The sequence below is a fragment of the Struthio camelus genome, chromosome W (assembly GCF_040807025.1).
Source record: "Struthio camelus isolate bStrCam1 chromosome W, bStrCam1.hap1, whole genome shotgun sequence".
In the NCBI taxonomy this organism is placed as follows: Eukaryota; Metazoa; Chordata; class Aves; order Struthioniformes; family Struthionidae; genus Struthio; species Struthio camelus.
In genome coordinates this window covers 52,588,202-52,607,390 of record NC_090981.1, presented here as the reverse complement: position 1 = coordinate 52,607,390, position 19,189 = coordinate 52,588,202, and the positions used below count along the sequence as shown (strand labels likewise).

General features: G+C 37.5%; 1 protein-coding gene across 1 annotated transcript in view; it reads right to left on the bottom strand.

Annotated features, from left to right (window-relative positions):
• Positions 1 to 19,189, bottom strand: part of LOC104140561 (fibroblast growth factor 10) — a 63,011-nt gene that overhangs the window by 3,136 nt on the left and 40,686 nt on the right. The window contains exon 4 of the mRNA XM_068925567.1: positions 3,824 to 3,927. Within this exon, the coding sequence (XP_068781668.1) occupies positions 3,824 to 3,927 (104 nt within the window). The remainder of the gene's footprint in view (positions 1 to 3,823; positions 3,928 to 19,189) is intronic.

Sequence of the window (19,189 nt, the reverse complement as noted above, 5' to 3'; positions counted from 1 at the left end):
CAGCATACTGAAGTTAAATAGCTTCTAAAATGTTTTGGATGATTTCAGTGTTTTATACAAGACATCCTTTTAGGATTCTACAATCCATTTACAGAAATATTTCACTGTGTCCGTAGCGTTTAAAGCAACAGCAGTTCCACTGTAAAAAGTGTAATCAATGAAAGATATAATCAATTATGCAGGATATAATTAAAGTAATAGAATGATATAATTCACTTTCAATTGAAATGAAACTCCTCTATGTTGGAATAGGGCAGTCATAAGGGCTCAAAGTATGAGGTAGCAATCTTGGAATCACTCATCATATTTCAGCTCTAACAACCCTTAAATATCTCAAACAAGATTATTAATACCATATGTTAAGTAAATCTGCACGGCGTAAGCCTACTTCTTATTGAAAGTAAGATCCTTTACACCACAGTGCCTTTGAAAAAGGGCCTTTTGAATGGGTACAAATCACTGTTGTGCTGTTCTTACAGTACTTGTGAGGCCCGTTTACTTTGCTGACCTCGAGAGGGCCTTAGCCTGAAAAAGGAATCAAATATTTGATTGATTATCAAATAATCAACCTTTATCTTCTTGAGAAAATCTTCACAGTAATCCTGTAAGCAATTTTGTTTACGGCACCAACGACTAAGGTTTTCTATTTTTTCATGAGAATCAGTTGTCAGTTTATTTGGAAGGACATAAAATACAAGCATGTAGGAAGCATATGGGGGAGACTTTCTTTTTCTATGGTGTTAAATACACTTACACAGATCTGCATCTCTATAATGAAGACAAGAATGCTTGTTCTCACAAATAATTCCTATATAGGAAAGAATCGGTTTGACTAAGTTACTCATATTTCATTTAGAAAGTCTCTGAAAGTAGGACAGTTTCAACTATTTAAATAACTATGAAAAATTAGCATTTCTGCTGTTCCTGCATTTCAGAAAACAAGAAGTTATTTTACAGCTCACAGCCAGAAGCATGTCAGAATCGCAGTGTAATCTACCTAAGTACTTGTAGTATTTTTAAGATGTCTACTATGAAGTTAGCAGAAATAATAATTAATGTCTACATAGTGTCTAAAAATGTCTAAATAATAAAATATTTTCCATGCTGCAGATAAGAATTCCAGGAGTATTTTAGATGATCCAAGTCTTTAGATACTCAGCTAATAAAGTTATAGAAAGTATCTATATTAATAATATGAACATTGTTCAGCTGACTGGCATTGTTTCAAAGTGGAGGACAAAAAGAATCTTAAAAAAAAAAATCTCCACTATTCATTTAAATTAGAATTTTTAATCCAGTTAATGGTCAGTATTTTGGTACAGTAAGAATTTTCATATTTTACTTAGTTTCTGTTAAGACCACAGAACACATACGTATATTTTCTTAATAGGTTTGTATGTATCATTCAAGCTCAATTTGACTCCCAACATCCTCTTTAGTTTTGGAATTAGTAATCCATTGAAAAATGAATGTTAGGAAAAACACTGTGAAGGGAAGGTGCTCTCCAAAATGACTCTTAATACTCCTTGCATTCATTTTCTTCTATCTGCTAACACTTTACTTTGTTGAAGAAATCAAATAGCGAGTCTTCCTTTGCTCCCTCATCCTCACCGAAGTCAGTCAAATGGCAACGTATTTGATGAATATAGAAACCGTCTTACTTGGCTTGTTTTCCCAGATGCAGAATCACTCTGGAATCCAAACTTTTATCTCTATTCTTAGGTGATACAGAGAGAACAGATGGTGTTGTGACATGGTTAAAAAGTCTCATTGGCAGGGGCCTGAGTATCAGCCCAGGACTGCTTTTCTCATTTCAAACCAATTTCAGTATAATGCAGCACGAGTGTGTATTGCGCACATGCTTAAGAGTGTTTTTAAAATTTTTATTGGTTCTGCTTTTCATATCCATCTGCAAGCTGCCACACTGTAGCAAAATGAGTCTAACTGCAAGTCTTGAGAGGATGGGAAAAATAATAACAGAAGCATTCTCAAAATCTCTGAAGTATTATAGAATAGGTTTTGATACGTCATTATGTTGTGATTTTAGGATGTGAATATTGAAAAATTATCTCAGCTGGAATTAAAAAAAAGGCTTTCCACATTCGTATCCCCCTGTCAACACTATTCCTAATACACTGTGAATTACTGAATCTTATGACAGCAGTTTCCACCTATTGTACATGAAAATTGCCTTGCCTTCTTTTGTGTGTGTATAGAGTTGGGATGAACTTCCATGACACCAGCACTGGCAAACAACTTGGATAGAAAAACTTGTCTTAGGCTTTAGGGCAGATAGATAGTCACAAATGACTAAGTTAATGTAAGTTAATGGAATCGTTTCTGCAAAACCAACTGAGACACATGAATTTACTGTGGTGATTTATGCTAACACCTTCACATATGCCCAGGAGTATATGCACAATCAATGAATGAGGCTTAGTGGTGACTTACAGTACTTTGACAGCTACTCAGTATACCCTTATCCCTCTCAGTGATGCGGAACTGAGCAGTGATCATCCTGCTTTTCTGTCCTTTGTAATTTTAGAAAGTAAAATCAACATTTAGGGGGAAATTAAGAAAGACTTCTCTATTCCAGTCTTTCTTTCGTTAATGCGCTTCCTTAATACGACTCGGGTGTTTAGGAGGTTTGAAGTAACCTTGTGAATGATAAATGACTAGCCGCAATACAGATGAGGGAAAACAAAGTTTATATAGTTTATATGAACTAAATCCACCCAGTATAAAAGCTTTCTTAAAAAAAAAAGGACCAGTGACTTCAACCCACCTGAGCATCAATTGATTCAGTCTCAGTGGTGAGTCTGGTAGTCTCAAACTGGCATTGCTTCATCATTTCCAGCAGAGGTAGCTTAGCTGCACTGCCTGAGACTAAACCCAGCGTCAATACCTATTTGTGAAGTGCTCCCACTAAGGCCTGTAGATGTTCTGAACACTGAGCAGTCAGAAGACTGGCTCATAATCTTTGTAAATGACTTGAACAAGTTTAGATTTATGCGGGCTCAAACTCACTGGAACTGGCAAAAGGCTGCAAAACCAGAAACCAAACTTAGCTGTAATACCAGATCAATCTGGTGTCCGTGCCATCGTGTGCATGTGTGAGTATAAAACAGAGTTCAGTAGTCTGATTTACTAGATCACGTTGCTTGCTATTAAAAATATTTGGATGGCTACTGTGTTTTTTACTGAAAAGATCAGTAAACCTAAACTTACACAAATACACATACATACGGATAGTTTTCAAATGATCCCAAAATTCTGCTCAACCGTAAGTCTATAGGCCTGCTGATATAAAACTCTCTGTTTTGCAGTACTCCCTGTAATCTTATGTGTTAATTAGTACAGTTCATGTAAAGCTGACTACTCCGGAAATCTCTGTGCTCTCAGTCTGAGAATTTAGTGTGTCTGCTCCATCAGCTAAAGTTTACAAGTTTTGAGGTACTCCTCATCCCCTTCCCCCCCGCCAATTATTGATAAATGTGGCTTTACTGCAGAAAAAGGGGGAAAAGAGGCCTAAAGATTACATTTTGTAGGTCCTTCCCCATTGGCTATTACTTAATAGGAGACCTGCCTGGAGCACTCAGCATGCCAAACACCAGCAGCTGCCTGGGTATGGTAGGAGCCTAACAAACAATGGGGAGTTTGTAGAGAGGGGGGCTGCTGGTTTACCAAAGGATGAAATTTTGATGAACAGCTAATTTCAGCTCTAATTAGTAGTAATACGCAGATAAGTGAGCTTTTCGGTAGGTAAGAGAGGGGACTCTGCTGACTACTACAAACCATTTTAAAGGAAAAAAAGAATACTTACGGAGCCATAGACTTTTCCTTTTTTGTTCATGGCTAAATAATAGTTGCTTTTAATGGACTTAACTGCCACAACTCCAATTTCCACAGATGTTATCTCCAATATGCCTAAAAAAATAAAAATTGAGATATTTAATCTCAATCCCTTAAAGGATTTTTTCACCATAGAAAAAGAGTAATAAACCTGAAAAATACTGAACTTCTAATAAACTGACCAACAAACTTTAGCAACATTCTTCTGCAAAACATTACAAGAACATACACAAACATTGTTTTAATTAACATGTTTCCTTTGCTAACCCCGCATTTTAAACCCCATAAATACTGAAACAGCTCCATTCTTCTTAGCATAGATTTTACTAAAATTTATCAGAAGAGACATCTGAACCACAGCATTAAATTAAATCTATAGCATATGTCAATAGAATGTTAGATTTATCTCAGTCTTCAAAACCAGTGGTAAACTATTTATTCCTTGTAGGGCATTTAGATAAACTAAATCTCTTGGCTGAGTTGTGCTGATAAATTCATTTTTGGCAAGTGTGTTGACGTTTTGGGATATAGTAAGACTAACCCTAACGGCCACATTATCTTTGTCTTTCAGATATCAGAAACATTTTGCTCTGTTTGTAATAAATATGATTAAGCTTTTTTCTTGAAAACAAACTCCTTCTGGGATACTGGATGGCTCAAGGGGCCAGTAATGGGAGACAGAACTTTTCATCTCTGTTTTCAGTCCAAGTGCACAGTGCTTTGGGAGCAGTGGAAGTCATGACCACTTATAACTTATACAGTGACTTTAGAGCTCCCTTTTCAGTTATAAGTAGAGCAACTGCAGGGCTATGTTGTTTGGGCACCATGTTTAATATAGGATAAATATAGCTCCAACCAAATAACTTCCAAAATGGTTTATCCAGATGGGATGCCTGGCTCCACCTTTTCTCCTGATATTAAAGTTGTAGTAGTCAGAATAATAGCCCATCTAACCCCGTGGTCACACAGTTTTTACCACTGGAGAAATTACAGGAGAGGTAGAACTTGTGAGAAATTTTAGAGAAAAACACCCTAGACAAGGCCAACAAATAATACGAGGAATAGATCAGTTGGAACAGTGATAAATTGCCAGCAAGTTTAAAAAAATAGTATCCATAGTAATTTCCTTCCAAATATGTGCTACGGCTTTTGTCTTCCTTGATTTTCTGCAGGAGCGTTCAGTCATGCCCTAAAGTATTTGTGCTCAAAATCAAGCACAGTTAAGTGGAATGCCTTAAGTGGATTACAAGCTATTGGAAGGTGAAAATGTGGGGTGAACATTACCACAACAACCCCTTCTTTTTGTGCGACTGATGTTTTTTCTCTTTTCCATGGTAAAAAATGACGAGAAGAATTCAGTCAATTCCTTCTACATGAAATTAATTGCTGCAATCCTAACTAACTGTGACACCAGTAAAACTAGGCTGGGTCCTTCTCTAACAACAACAGCAACCAAAAAAAATCTGATACTGGCATTACATGGGGCCTTATCATTTGTTTTATGTGGAAACAGATTAAATGGAGTTATATTTTGTCGTATTATCCTTGTAACAATAACACTATTTTAGACCAATTCCACTGAATAATGCACTTGTGAAAATTTTGAGTGCAGCTGAAGTAGAACAATGCTTAAATAGGAAACTGTCACTGAGTTAAACTGTTTTGAATGTTTTGTGCTTGAATGATCTTGATATACTGCTTCTCAATATAATACCTAAGTCAATGCAACAAAAGTATCTGTATAATTCATGAAAATGCATGAAACTCTTCTAGTATACTTTGGTCACAATCTCATACTCCATTATATCCCCAATGGCCAGCTGAGAGGAGATCATGAGGAGAAATGTTGTTGCATTTACGTTATATACCACAGGAATTAGTCTGGTTATACCCTGTTACGCTGTTTTACTGGAGCCAAATGTAGCTGCGTTCTTCAGAACTATTATCAGTTTGATCTCATCACCAATGATCCTGGATATATTTTCACTGTTTCATGTATTTGGAATTGTAGTTGAAAAATGTTATGTAACTTTCAGAGATAACTATGCAAATTCTAACCTCTGCAATCTTTTCGGGGAGAAGGGGATTTCAACTGATGTTTTCATTCCAAATAAAGGTAATACTCTTGATCTATTACCCCTGGGTGCAAGGGATCTAATTTGGTACTTATCTACCCTACTACTATAAACCCCAGAGACTTTACTGGAGTTACATGCTTGTTACAAGCATGGAACTACAGCTTTTGTCTAGTTTGCAAATTATCCAGCATTAGTTATAGATTTCACTCTGGAGGAGATTTGCTCATGAGTTTGACAGAAATCTATCGAAGGCAATGGAAATCTTTTCAGGGGGGCCGGGATGTAGGCACAAGTTCCAGAGTTTAGAATGAGGGCACCAACTCATTTGACATGGATCTACAAGCAGAAGCCCTAACATCTTTCCAGAACTTTGAACCAGATTGGATTTAAATCAAGAGTCTTCGATGTAAGGGTGAAAATACGTTTCTGTTACACTTCAGTTATAATTAAATTCACCAAGAAAATATAAAGAAAATAGATTGAGGCCTACACTGTGAAGCTCAAAGCTGTAAATAGTGTTTTTACCATCTGATGAAACTGACTTCTTTGAGGGCAGAAGAAATTATGCTTTATTTACCTAAGTTTTATATAGTAGAGCCATGGGCCATGATTGGGCTTACTACTGCAATAAGAATAATAGATAATTTGTATTGGGCTCAGAGGATAAGACTCCATAAATTAAAGTAGTTTCATATTCTTCAGGTGCTATGGGCTTGAAGATAAGGGCTTATACATAATCACAGACCGTATGTCTGAAAGGATGCCAGGAGATCATCAAGTCTATTCCATTGCCTGAGTTAGGGTAACTGTTCTTGACAGATAGCTGTTCTTAGGGACTTGCAAAAACTGAGCTTCTACAACCTCCCAGCTACCCTATTCCACTATCTACCATAGAAAGATTTTCCTAAGAGTTAAGTTAAATGACCTTGCAGTAATTTTAGCCCATTAACTCTTGTTCTAACTACAAGTGTAATGAAAAAGATTATTTTTCTCTATAGAGACGTTTTACATGATCAAGGACTATTATCACGTGTACCTACCAACTTTTTAAACAAGCTCAGTTTTCAAAGCGTGCCTTAAAACTTTCAGAGTTTCTAGACCTTTGAACACTCCTGTTCTGTGTCCCCGGAACATAATACTCTTAACAAAGCCTTATCAGTGTTGAAACAGGAAGGAACATTTCATATTTCATATTTCCTACAGAGGACATACACATACTCATACATATATGCATAGACTTATGAATACTTTATTTTTTCACAATAATGTGATAATATTGATTCATGTTCCATTTCTAATCCATCATCCTGGGATGCTTGAAAGAAATGTAACCAACCATTCCTTATCCTCTATTTGTGAAGTTGATTACTCCTAATTAAATTTCATTTATATAATTTCATTTTATCATGCTCTACACCTGCTTCAGCTGAGTGGCCTCTTATTTATTTTTTAATTATTTCTCTAATTTATCAAGGTCACTTTGAGTTCTTATTTAGTCCTCAAAACACCTGCAACTATTCCAAGTTTGATATTGTCTGCAAGTTTTATAACCATATTTTCTATTCTTTCATCCAAGTTAATAGTGAATTATTCATTAGGGGATACCTCAAAGAGACTCTTGAGGAACTTGATGCCTCTGTTCAATTGGCAGCAAAAAACTGATAATTCCTATATATGGCTTTCCATACTGTAATATTTTCACTTAGATTCTGCTTGCTTATCGTCGCTAAGAGACTGTCATTAGAAAAATTGGTTTAAAAATCTTTTCAAAATCTATGATATCTGCTGCTTCTTTCCTATACATGAAGCTTTTTATCCTGTCACAGATGAAAATAAGGTTGGTGTGCCATTCCTTATCTTTGATAAATTCATCTGGTTACTAATTTCCTGGGTAGGTGTTTATAAATATATTTAAAAATTACTTTTCCCGTGTTTTTTTCCAAAAATTCATGATAGAATGACTTGTCTCTAGTTCTTTGGTTTTCCCCTTTTTAAAAATAGGCATTACATTTACTGCTTCCTCAGTCATCTGGGGAGTCATTCTTTTCTTCACATTTTCAAAATGAATCTCTAGAGACTTGGCGAACCCACTCAGTACAGAGAGTAAATTTTATCTAGTGAAAAAAAAAAAAGATAAATCATCCAACTAATTCTCATCTTGCTCTTTTCCTATTCTATGTTAGCTCCTCTTTGGAGCTTGTGTTACTTCTCTCTGAAGAATGAAGCACCAAAGACATGTCAAACTTTGGTCCTCTCAGCATCACCTGTTTCTTTCCTTCTTTTGAGTATTGGACCACTTTGTCCTTGCTCTTCTCTTTACATTAATGTACTGATAAAATACTACCTTGTATTTTCCTTGTATGTAATTTTATGCCATGGCTTGAGCTCTAGCATTTTCATGGCTTCAGCTTCATCAGTCTAACAAAATATGTAAAAAAAATAATTTCCATGGAATAATTTGACTTGTAATTAGGCTTGATAATGAGCACTACAAAAAATTAATATTCTGCAGGGGGGAAATTCCCATTAGTAGCTGCTCATTCCTGTTCCATGTTTCCATGTTCTTTAGAAACTTGGAAAGGATAATAAAATAATAAAAAACAAAAATGCTGTGGCCTCCATTATGGTTTTAAGATAGATAGCACACTATTATTTTACAGTCACAACTCTGTAAACTTTAACAATTACAGCTAATCCCCTTTGACCACATCCACTGTATAAGCATGGTTTTCAATACCCAAACCATTTCCAACTCATTATAATTAGAAACATTTTAAATATCAGCTTGAGATGTGCCCTGTAGCCATGCATGTGTTCTCTTTACAGGTCCCAAAGGCTAGAAACATGTTCCCCATAGAAACCAAATATATTTAACTTAAATAAACTGTATTTTTATAGTTTATAAAAGTGATCATTATATAAATGACAAGGCAACAGAAAACTGACTGGCTGTCTCACTTCACACAGAGGGGTTATAAAAAATATAAAAGTAAAAAAAAAAAGCTCTTACATAATTCTGTACACTCTTTCCAAATGTCTTAGGTTGTTATACATATAATGGTAATATGAGGCAAAAAAATTTACAGAAAATCCTGCAACTTGTGTGAAATTATGTCAAGCAAGTTGTTAGAAAACAGACAACTTGACACAGTATCAGATATTTTGTCAAGAAACTACTACAATGGATCCAAACATGCCCTGCAAGAAGAACCATTTGATACTGGGACCAAATTCAATTTCTTTGCATTGTGAAACAGCGACCTATTCAGCTGTAGCTGTCATTTGTATAATGAGTTCTTAGAACGGACTTTAAATGCCTGAAACCCTAGACTTAATGTAGAGGAACAGGACCACTTTCCATCTTCCTCTCCCCTCTGAAAGCCTTCTGCTTTCAGAGATGATCCAATCTAGATAGATGTGGCAATGCACAGGCAGTCTCTCCTTCCTTTGCCTTTTCTTCTGCCTGCAGAAATACCACAGATGAAGAGCGAGTTCAGTTGGATGGAATGTGATGACTGAGAGCTTCTGAAACCTTCCAGTTTCCCAAATGGTGACAAGAAGCTGCTGGGCCTGTGAAGGCAGCTGCTACTCTTGGATAATTGGAGAGGGAGAACTTGGGTAGCATTCCTCCAAGCTAAGTTTTCAGAACTTTGATTTGTTTACCCTCCAGTGAGCTTCTCTGGAGGGGTTCCTTTGACTGGCAGTGGCTTAGGTCAAATGCAGTTGGTGATAACACGTAACATTAAGGATGTGATAGTCCAAAAAGCTGTTCTTAGTAGATGGCTTAAAAAGAGGCTGGTCTGAGGAAGTGAGAAGATTGGTTGGATATTGTCATGAAAGAGAAAAGAGAAGCTACCGAGGCCACTGAGTCTGTTGCCTTTCTGCTTCATCATTTATGCCTGTGCAAAGTAAGTTGAAAAACATCCCCAAACTGGAAGGAATGCCACTATTCCCATTTTTAATTCGTTTTACACAAAAGCTGCTGACAAGATAAAGGAAGGTGGTGGCTTAGAAGACGGAACAAACCTAGGAAACTGAAACTGAGGTGAGGAAGACTTGCCTTTTGGAAGCATTTTTAATAAATCAAAGCAGTTTCACTGATTTATAAACTTACTGATTTTGAGGTAGTCTTTGTAAGGCAACTTCAAACACAAATCTCATATCAAATGTACTTCCCTACAACCTGACGTATCCAGTAAAACCCACTATGCCATAAATATGGACAGAAATCCCAAATAAGAACCATCCTGAACCACAGCCTGATCTTTGACTTAAAACTAAAGCTTTATGTAAAGTTGAAATCTGTTCAGTGCTTTTTATTTTCATTACTATTTAATATTTGCCTAGACCTTCACCCATCCTGTTCTAGATCAGAAGTGAAAGTACTGAACTAACACAAACAATTGCTGCATGAACGTTGATGGAAAATATAAGGATCTGAAAATCTCAGCATGCTTGATCCCAATATTGCAGGATTAGGTACCTTGTGGAACAGACACAGAGAGAGTGTCAGAATTCATTATGTGAATTGTTATTGGGACACAGGAGTTATAACTGACAATTTATACTAAGCCAAGGCATGATAGCTATTCACAAGCCGAGAGAAAAAAAAGGAAACCAAACAACCACCCCACACCTGATATATGTAATTAGATACAGGGCTGTAGGTACCTGATTTGTCAGGTCTGGTGACAAAGATGGCTGAAGGCTTCTCAGCCTCCCTGCTCTTCCTGTCCCTGTGATGAAGTTCACCAGCCCTTCAAATACAACTGTTTGTGGAGCAGCACTATAAACAAAATCATTGGAACGAGCTGGCTTGGAAATAACTCTCAATAGAAAACAAATCAACGTAAAACACTAAGGACTAAACAATCCAAGTTTTTGCAGTCATTCCTAGTGGTATATGTTTGCTAGACCTCCTGTTGCTCTCTTTGTGGATTATTTCCAATTGGCTGATTTTGTTGAAGTGAGGTGCCCAAGACTGGACCAGTATTCTAACTAAGGCCTGATGGGTACCGAATAGAGCAGAAAGATTACTTCATGTGTTTATAAGGAAAATTGGATCCCAATCCAAACCCTAATCGAAACTTGGCAGCTCATATATATTTCCATTTAGTATACAGGGCCATGCATTCAGGATTTCTGCCAAATCTTAAATTTCTAGGTCTCCACAGAAATACACAGGGGAGTGTAGACCTTATAAGAGATCAGTAGAGCTCAGTAAGTTTTCCCAGGGGGGTATGGAGCTGCCTATTTGTAACCTGGGTGGAATCCTGAGTCATCTTTCACATTCATGATCATTGTGTTCACCCCCCTGCATTTTATTATTTGTATAAGTTTCAATATGAATAAGACAGCAAATTGAAAATAACTGGATGGAGTTAAGGCTATGCCATTTATTGCCCATCCTAACACACAATGAAGGGATAACATATAGGCAGTAGCACTGCACAATAAACAGTCAAAAGGCATAGAGACTGCTGGAAGTACCTGTCCATCATCTGCAATCTCAGGAAAGACAGGCCTTCACTGCTGTGACAGGGCAGTCTGGAGGACTATAGGGTTGTCAGCAGTTCCTAGCAGATGCGGTACATACATTCGCAAACAGGGCCCAAATTAGAATTAAATGGAGTCAGTTGTCAGAGAGGCGCTAACAGGTACGAGCAGAGTGAAGGGAGCCTGGATGCTACAGTAGTCAGAGAGAGTATGTACAAACAGATGAAAAAAAAGCATCCTTATGGGATGTTGTAAGGAAGGTACATAACTTATGAAACTCAGTGTGCTGCAGATAGCCTCTGCTGCTTGTCTCTCAACAGTCTTTATCCAAATGACAGGTCTGTTGCCTCCTCCTGCAAATATCTGACACATACTGTGGCTAGGGCTGCTCAACTGCCTGTCAAAATGAGACAAGAGTTTCATTCAGCAGTTCTGTTTAATTTTAGGTCTCATGTATTCTTATGATGGATCTCAACTTGAGTTCCTCCTCTGTAAAACAACAGCACTGTGAAAATACAGTCTCTCATTTGCTAGTCTCAAATGCTTGCAATATTGTGGGAGGTGGGAGTCAGAGGGAGACTCGTTGCACCACAAAGCTGTGAATGTGCACTGCACTGCCTGTGCCAGCTAGGTCCTCTGGTAAATCTGTGTGAGAAAAATAACCTAGGCAAAGGCTGCAGACTGAAACAGACAGTGGCACGGCAGGTAGAGCATGTCTGTGTTATCTGTCAGTAACTCACTCTAGGTATAAGAGCCAGTATGCTTTCAGATTTGTTTGTCAAAGAAAACTGAATTCCATACCTGTTCAAAACAGATTTTGAAATTTTAAGGAAAATGTTCTTATGTCATACTGTAATTACTTAACAAAAGTTGGAAGGTTTGAAACCGATTTTGAAAACATCAGGATAAAAAGTTTTTAGTTAAAAACAAAATCTTCTCTCATAGCAATTAATGGCAATTAGCGATAGATAAACTCAGAACTGGAAACTGACAAGTAATGCACGAGAAATAAATCATGGAATCCTGGATGTAAAAAGCCAGAATATATTTCCAGATATTATCTACTCTTGTACACAGGATGCTAGACCTTCTCTACTGAGCACTTTAGACAATTTATTCTTGAAATTCTGTAAGATAGCTCCTGACAGAATACTCCATTATCCTTATAGCTGGAAAGTTTTCCTTTCTGCAGACACTAAACGTACTGCATGGAGTACACTTCTTTCTCCTGGAGGAGAGAAACAAACAAAACAGATCATCATATTATTTTCAAAAATTCTTTCTCACCCCAAAGACTTTTACTATGTTCCTCCACATTTTATCTTTTCAAGACTAACAGATCCCCTTTTTAATCTATCCTAACAGGTCATGTTTTTCAAACCTCTTCTCTTCCTCATTGCTTTTCTCTGGACTCTCTTTCTGAAAATAGCAAACAAATAAAACAGATTAGATAAACGCAAAAAGATGTTTGAGAATCAGCATCTGAGTGTGTGCGAATCAAAATGTTGTGAAAATGTTCGTATCTCATACAGAAAATGAAGAAATATAGAACTTTGCATGATAACTTTGTCTTATAGGCAGGCAAAAGTTATTCAGAAAAGAAAGATTAAGTGTGGGAAAGGAAGATCATTGCCAGAAGGTTTCACAAAAGACCATATAAATAAGCTGGTACCAACCAGCTTAATGGTTGGAGGCTTCATCCGTGTTATCCTCCTCCTCTTCTGCATTTGCTACTGTTAATCAAGCGTGCTTGTATGATAGTTGCACAGAAAATAAGTGCCTATTTTTACAAATAGGCTCAGCTCACGGCCTGTGGACTGGTATTCACACTTTAGGGGCAAAAAGTACATACTGCATAATTACACACAGCAGGGTCCAATGCAGGTATTTCTTCACCTATAGGTAGAGTCTCTTGTTTGCAATTATGATAGTGTTTTCATCCTGCATAGCAGCAGTTACCTATATGGAGGTAAGTTCAGCTGAACTGCTGTAAAAAGCTGTGAGGTAAAACAGAAAATCTCAAAGTGTTGTAGGCTCCTCTTGAAGGGACTGTGGCTAGGTACTGTGGCTAGGTACAGTTCCTGGCACTATCCTGCTACTCCTGGCTTTCTCTGAAAAGGATATGATATTGTTTTCCACGCAATCAGAAACTTGCCAGACACGCTCTCCACTGCATCAATTAATTTTTGGTTCTAACGGTTTTTATTCGTCTCTGCCTCACACAGGAAAAAGGAATCCACGACATTTTAAAATATGGGATCCACGTGTTTATAATACAAGACCAACAACCACTGGACAGCCATAACGGTCACTCTTCTTTGCATGATTATCTTAGGCAGCAGGTACTCACCAGCACTTTCAGCATTTTTCTTCTACAATGCCACAACTATTCCTACTATTGCTCAATCATAACAATTTTTTTAAAGGAAACTTCATAATGATTGTGGGCACAGAATGAATAGTTCAGAAGCGTAGATTAGGGCAGATTTACATTAAGGGTAATCAATATTAAGAAAATGACTGCAAACAGCCTTTCAGTATATCTTAAGATTCCTAACTGGTTGGTTATCCTTTGCAGCTTCCTCCCACCACCCCCTAAACACCCATTTTCTTGACTAACATGGATCTAATCAAACAAAAGGCAGGTGGTTTTGATTCTGATACTTGCTTTATTTACAGTGTTTGGATCAGTGCTGTGTATGAGTTAAGATGACCAGTCATAGAGTGTTAATAACCCTGATGGGTACCTTGCAAACTACTGTCTAAACTTTTTCAGACAAAATATTTATTGAAAGAGACAACCAATATCAGCACTTGTTGTTGGATCATCTTGGAGTAAATAAAAAGATAAAGTGAGTGAGTAAGAAATTGTGAGTTGTTATTTCATAAGATGTTAAGGCCAACAGTTTAGTAACTGAAAAGAACTAGATGACCTCTGATTATCAGTTCATCTCTTTCCCCCTCCATTCCTTGTTTTCTCTGTCACAAATAAATCTATGTACTTAATTCATCCTATGTTATAACCTACCAAAAAGACACCATTCAATAACTGCATATATTATTCTTGTTATACTGCCTTATGATCAGCTTCTCATTTTTTAATTCTAGATTTGTACTTTGTCAAACATATCCTGTATGCTTTCTTCATCATCAAAGGTATGCAGAAACACTAAAGCAAGTAACAAGATCTGTATTCTTGCACACAGATGTAAACTATTGCCTGCTATAGTGTGAGCACCTGACGTATGTCTTTCACAGTGTTTTCATCTTTAATACTTGACTGCCTCCTAACCTGGCTGGGCCTGGTATCTTCAGTCTTCTAGTACAAACAGTTTTTTTTTAAACTCTGATGAGCAGTGGTAAGTGCTGTCTTCTTAAACATTTATTCAACACCTCATCAAAAAGCAGGATGACAAAATCGTCGATCTTGCACAGAAACTTAAAAGGCTGATCTGCAGAGGACAATCACTTCACACCCTTCTGCTTTCATTATCCTCATCTCCTTCTTCATTGTTGCCCATCTTGCCTGCCGACATCCTCAGATAGCAGCTAACAAGCATGTTTTGCACGCAGGATTATGTGATCTAATTGCACATGCCTGTGCCTCACATGTTGTCTTTTTATGCAAACTCTGCTCCCTAGCCTGGGTTCCTGAAGTCTTTTCTTTTCTCTCCCTTTGCTCAAAATATATGATTCTTTTGCACAATACTCACAAAACTATGCTTGGGACACAATTAAGGGACAATATGATAAAGAAGGTTTCATATAGTCTTTCCACCTTTTCTAGTCAATCTTCCATATTTAAAATGGGGCAAGAAATCCTAACCAACCAACCAAACCTTAAATGGAGTGTAATCTCTGTTGTGATCCCAGCAGAATCCTTATTAGGGAATACGTAGAGGGCAGGCATGCACAGAACCTTCTCTCTTCTCTATCTACTTTTATGTCAGACTCGGTGATAACTTCACTTAGGCTACTGTGCAACACTGTACAAGACATCTAGCCCTGAGGCCAGCTGGTGAAAACTGGCTAACAGTCACATTCACACCTTGTGAGATGGGCTGGTACCTGGCTCTCGGTTCAAGTTTCCTCTGATTATTGCCTCTACAGACTTTACCCCATGGCTGTAAGACTTGCTTTGTCATTTTTCAGTTCTAAGTGTCTGACACACTGCAAAGACTATGTGGCAGCCTGCCAGTGTGCTGTCTCTATAGTTTCATGCCAAGGGCATGGGTACATCCTCTTGCAGATCCTGGCATTAAGGTGTCTAAGACAAAAGAAACATTGCCCTTGTCGGCAGCTGGGTTGTTCTTGTCCGCAGTGCCTCCCAGGAGTGGTGTCTGCAGTGAACTATCCCCAGAATTTTGTGGAGGTTTTGTCTCAGAAGGAAATAGTTCATCCCAAAAGAAGCTAAGAGTAAACTAACATATGTGCAGTGTGAATGATCAGCAGCGCCGTATCCAAAAGCCACTTGGGGAGCTAAGTCATTTGACAGCGTAGACTTAGCCTTAGACAACTATGGAGATGAGCAGTTGAAGAGCAGAGCTGTCATGTTTCTGTCTGGGATTTTGCATGTGGAGACAGAGGCTCCTGAGAAATTTCAGAGCTACAATGCATGTGCTGCACATGCAATCTGTGCACATACAACAAATTTAACACTTTCTATGCACAGTGACTTACTGCTTGTGTATGAATCAACTCTATACCAGCTTTATAGTACCCATGCTGCGTAGCTGATGTACAGAGAGCAGTAAATAAAATAAATAACAGGCTAAAAATAGGAAACAAAAGTAACTAGTTTTATCATGAAAGTAACCAGTATAGTTCTAGAGATGTCTATGTTCAACATACCCATTAATGATCCACATGAACGGATAAATCCTGACATGACAAAGCCTGCTGATTATACTAAACTACTCAGGGTAGTAAATTTGAAAGGGAACTGGGAAGAATGCAGAAGAATATCAGGATACCAGCTAACAGGGCGATAAAATACTGGGTGAAATTCAAGGTAGATGAATGTAAAGTGGTGCATATGAGGAAGAGTAATGACAATTTTATAAACATGGAATGGCCTATGGCCTAGCTATCACTTCTTAGTCTTATAATAATAAATAGTCCTTCAGATCACTACTAAGCAGTGGTCAAAAAAGCAAAATTGAAGTTACAAACGCACAGGAAAGGAACAGAGAACATTTAGGAAAAGGAAAATGTATCAACAATATTTAAATCCATCTGTGCTTGCACTTTGAACACCATGGACTCCTCTAGTCGGTCATATCAAAAAGGACAGAGCAGAACTGGAAAAGCTTCAGGAAAAGACAATGTGCATGATCAAAAATAAGGAGCAGCTATTTTTTGTGGAATGACTAAAATCTAGGCCTTTTCAGGGTGTAACAGAAATGACTTGGGGAAGAGAAAAATCTATAAAACTGTGCGCAACCTTGAGAAAATGAAGAAGGAACAACTATACATTGTCTCTCAAGTGAAATTATTCAGCAAGATTTATAAAACAAAAGAAGATATTTTTTCACCTTCCGCTTGTTAGATTGCAGGTGGGACATTGTGGCTGTCAGTTCAAACAGACTGAAAAATAGCTAGAGCAGTTATGGCAAAAAATATCTTCCTAGGACAAGTAAATAAAAAGATATCTTCAGTTTCTGAATTGCATACTAATGGACACTAGGAAAATATAAGAGGGAGTCATGACGATATGCTTGTTCTGCTCTTCTCTGTTCTACTTGTAAATCCTATGGAAGTTGGGTATTCAGCATCTCTGAAAGCTGGACTCCCATCTGTACTTCATACAAGACTTACAAATGTGTAGGGCTCCTTTCACAAAGCAGGCTCAGCGAGAGCAAGTGTCCTACACGAAGATTTCAGAACCACTTCTGAAAATACGGTTCTCAATGTCCATGTCTTTTTTCTCCCCTCTGGTGAATTATTTTCTTTCTAGTCATCATTTTTGTGGCCTGCCTCTTCTTCCCTCAAACCAGCATTGTAATCTCCCTCCTCTCTCCTTCTGGTTGCCACCAACAAAACAGTTTCATAGAAAAAGAACAAGTTGAAACATACGACTAAGAATCACAGTGGCTGCCTTTAAAATGTCAGTCTATTTATTTACTTTATTTATTTTGCTGTTTTGAAATCTGTGTGTGCAAAGACCATGCTCTGGGAGCTCCTTGCTGTGTATAAAATCACACAGTAATCAAGAGTTACAAGACACCGCTAAATGTCTTGTCATGCATCTGCACAATCATAATTCACTTCCATGGCACTACAAAGCAATAGGACTGCCTGACCCCACTCAGACCAACGAGTTGTGTTATCAAGTGTCTATGAAAAAATGAGAGCCCCTAAAGCAGAAAGTAACAAATCTAGCCTCTGATTATAAAAGGAGAGGGGAAAACTCCGTACCAGCATAGAAATTATATTGCCAATATTTCCTTCTTTATGACAACAGAGCAACACCGATATACTACAGAAACTATTTACAAGTTATTAGTAATTTTCATGTTCCTTATGTTTCATGTACATACTGAACAACAGCTTGTACTCTGTAGAATCCTTAGTAAGACAGAGACGAAGAAATCCTGGTTTGACAAATCATCTTCTCAGTTCTCTAGTATCAAAATAGAATGATACAAGAAATTCTAGTACTTTGACCCAAATATCTCAAAGCTGTCAGTGCCGCTACTGCAAATGTCAGCTGACAAGACCCAGTGCACGCTGCCCTCAACAATCACTTGGAGTTTTCTATATGACCTAAACTTTTGAATATCAATCTGTGATTTCCATCATAACAATTCCAGTGTTGTGGGACATATGAAAGAGAGATTCATGGCCACATTCCCAAATTGAGGCAGTTCCCAAACACAGTCAAGCGGATTGTAAGATTCCAAAGACTGACCTAGTTTATCTAAAATCTGTCCTTCCTCCTCAAATCCCATTTCTACAGGAGATGTCAGGCCAGTCTATACTTGACCAGACTGGCACAATTCTCTGCTGGTTCACCGTTATTTCTTTGAAAACACTCCGAATCCAATGCTCGGAAATAGAAAAATCTCATGAGCAGTATGTTCTAATTGATGAAGCCTCATCTCGTCTTCTTAGTTAACATGACATTTGTAGAGCCAGCAATCAGCACTGTCCCATAATATACTGTAAACATCAGTTGATACTTCAGCAATTCCTTATTGTTATGCTGCCTCTAACCAAATATACATAGATCTGAAAATTAACAAAAAGAATTCTTACAGATCTGTGTCCTGTGGTGGATTAAATCTAGCATTTGTCCTAGCATAGGAACTAATAATTTGTCTCTGTTCTGCTTGCTTGCCTAGTATCTCAAAACTGCTAGAGCTTAGTTTACATAACATCTCCAAGCCATTTGTTATCAGACCTGAATGAAAATTTCCAGAAGATGTAAAAGGAGAAGACAACTAGCATGAGTGCATAAACCTTGCTTCCTTAAGAAATCTGGCTAAGAAATAGCAACTGGGCTAAGGCAAATCTCTGGTGGATTTGTCACAGAACCATTCTATATTGTCTTCCTACTTAACCCTAACATTTATTACGGTGTACTTTAAAATAAGACTCTCACCTATTTACTATTAATAGACCTACCTCTGAATGCCATTTCCCTTTATATACATACTATATGTAGAATATGTTTCTATACATATTGCAATATATCAGAATGCCCTGAAGGAGTGTGACCCTCATTCTGGCATGGCCAGGTAACAGCCAGTAGGATCATTTTT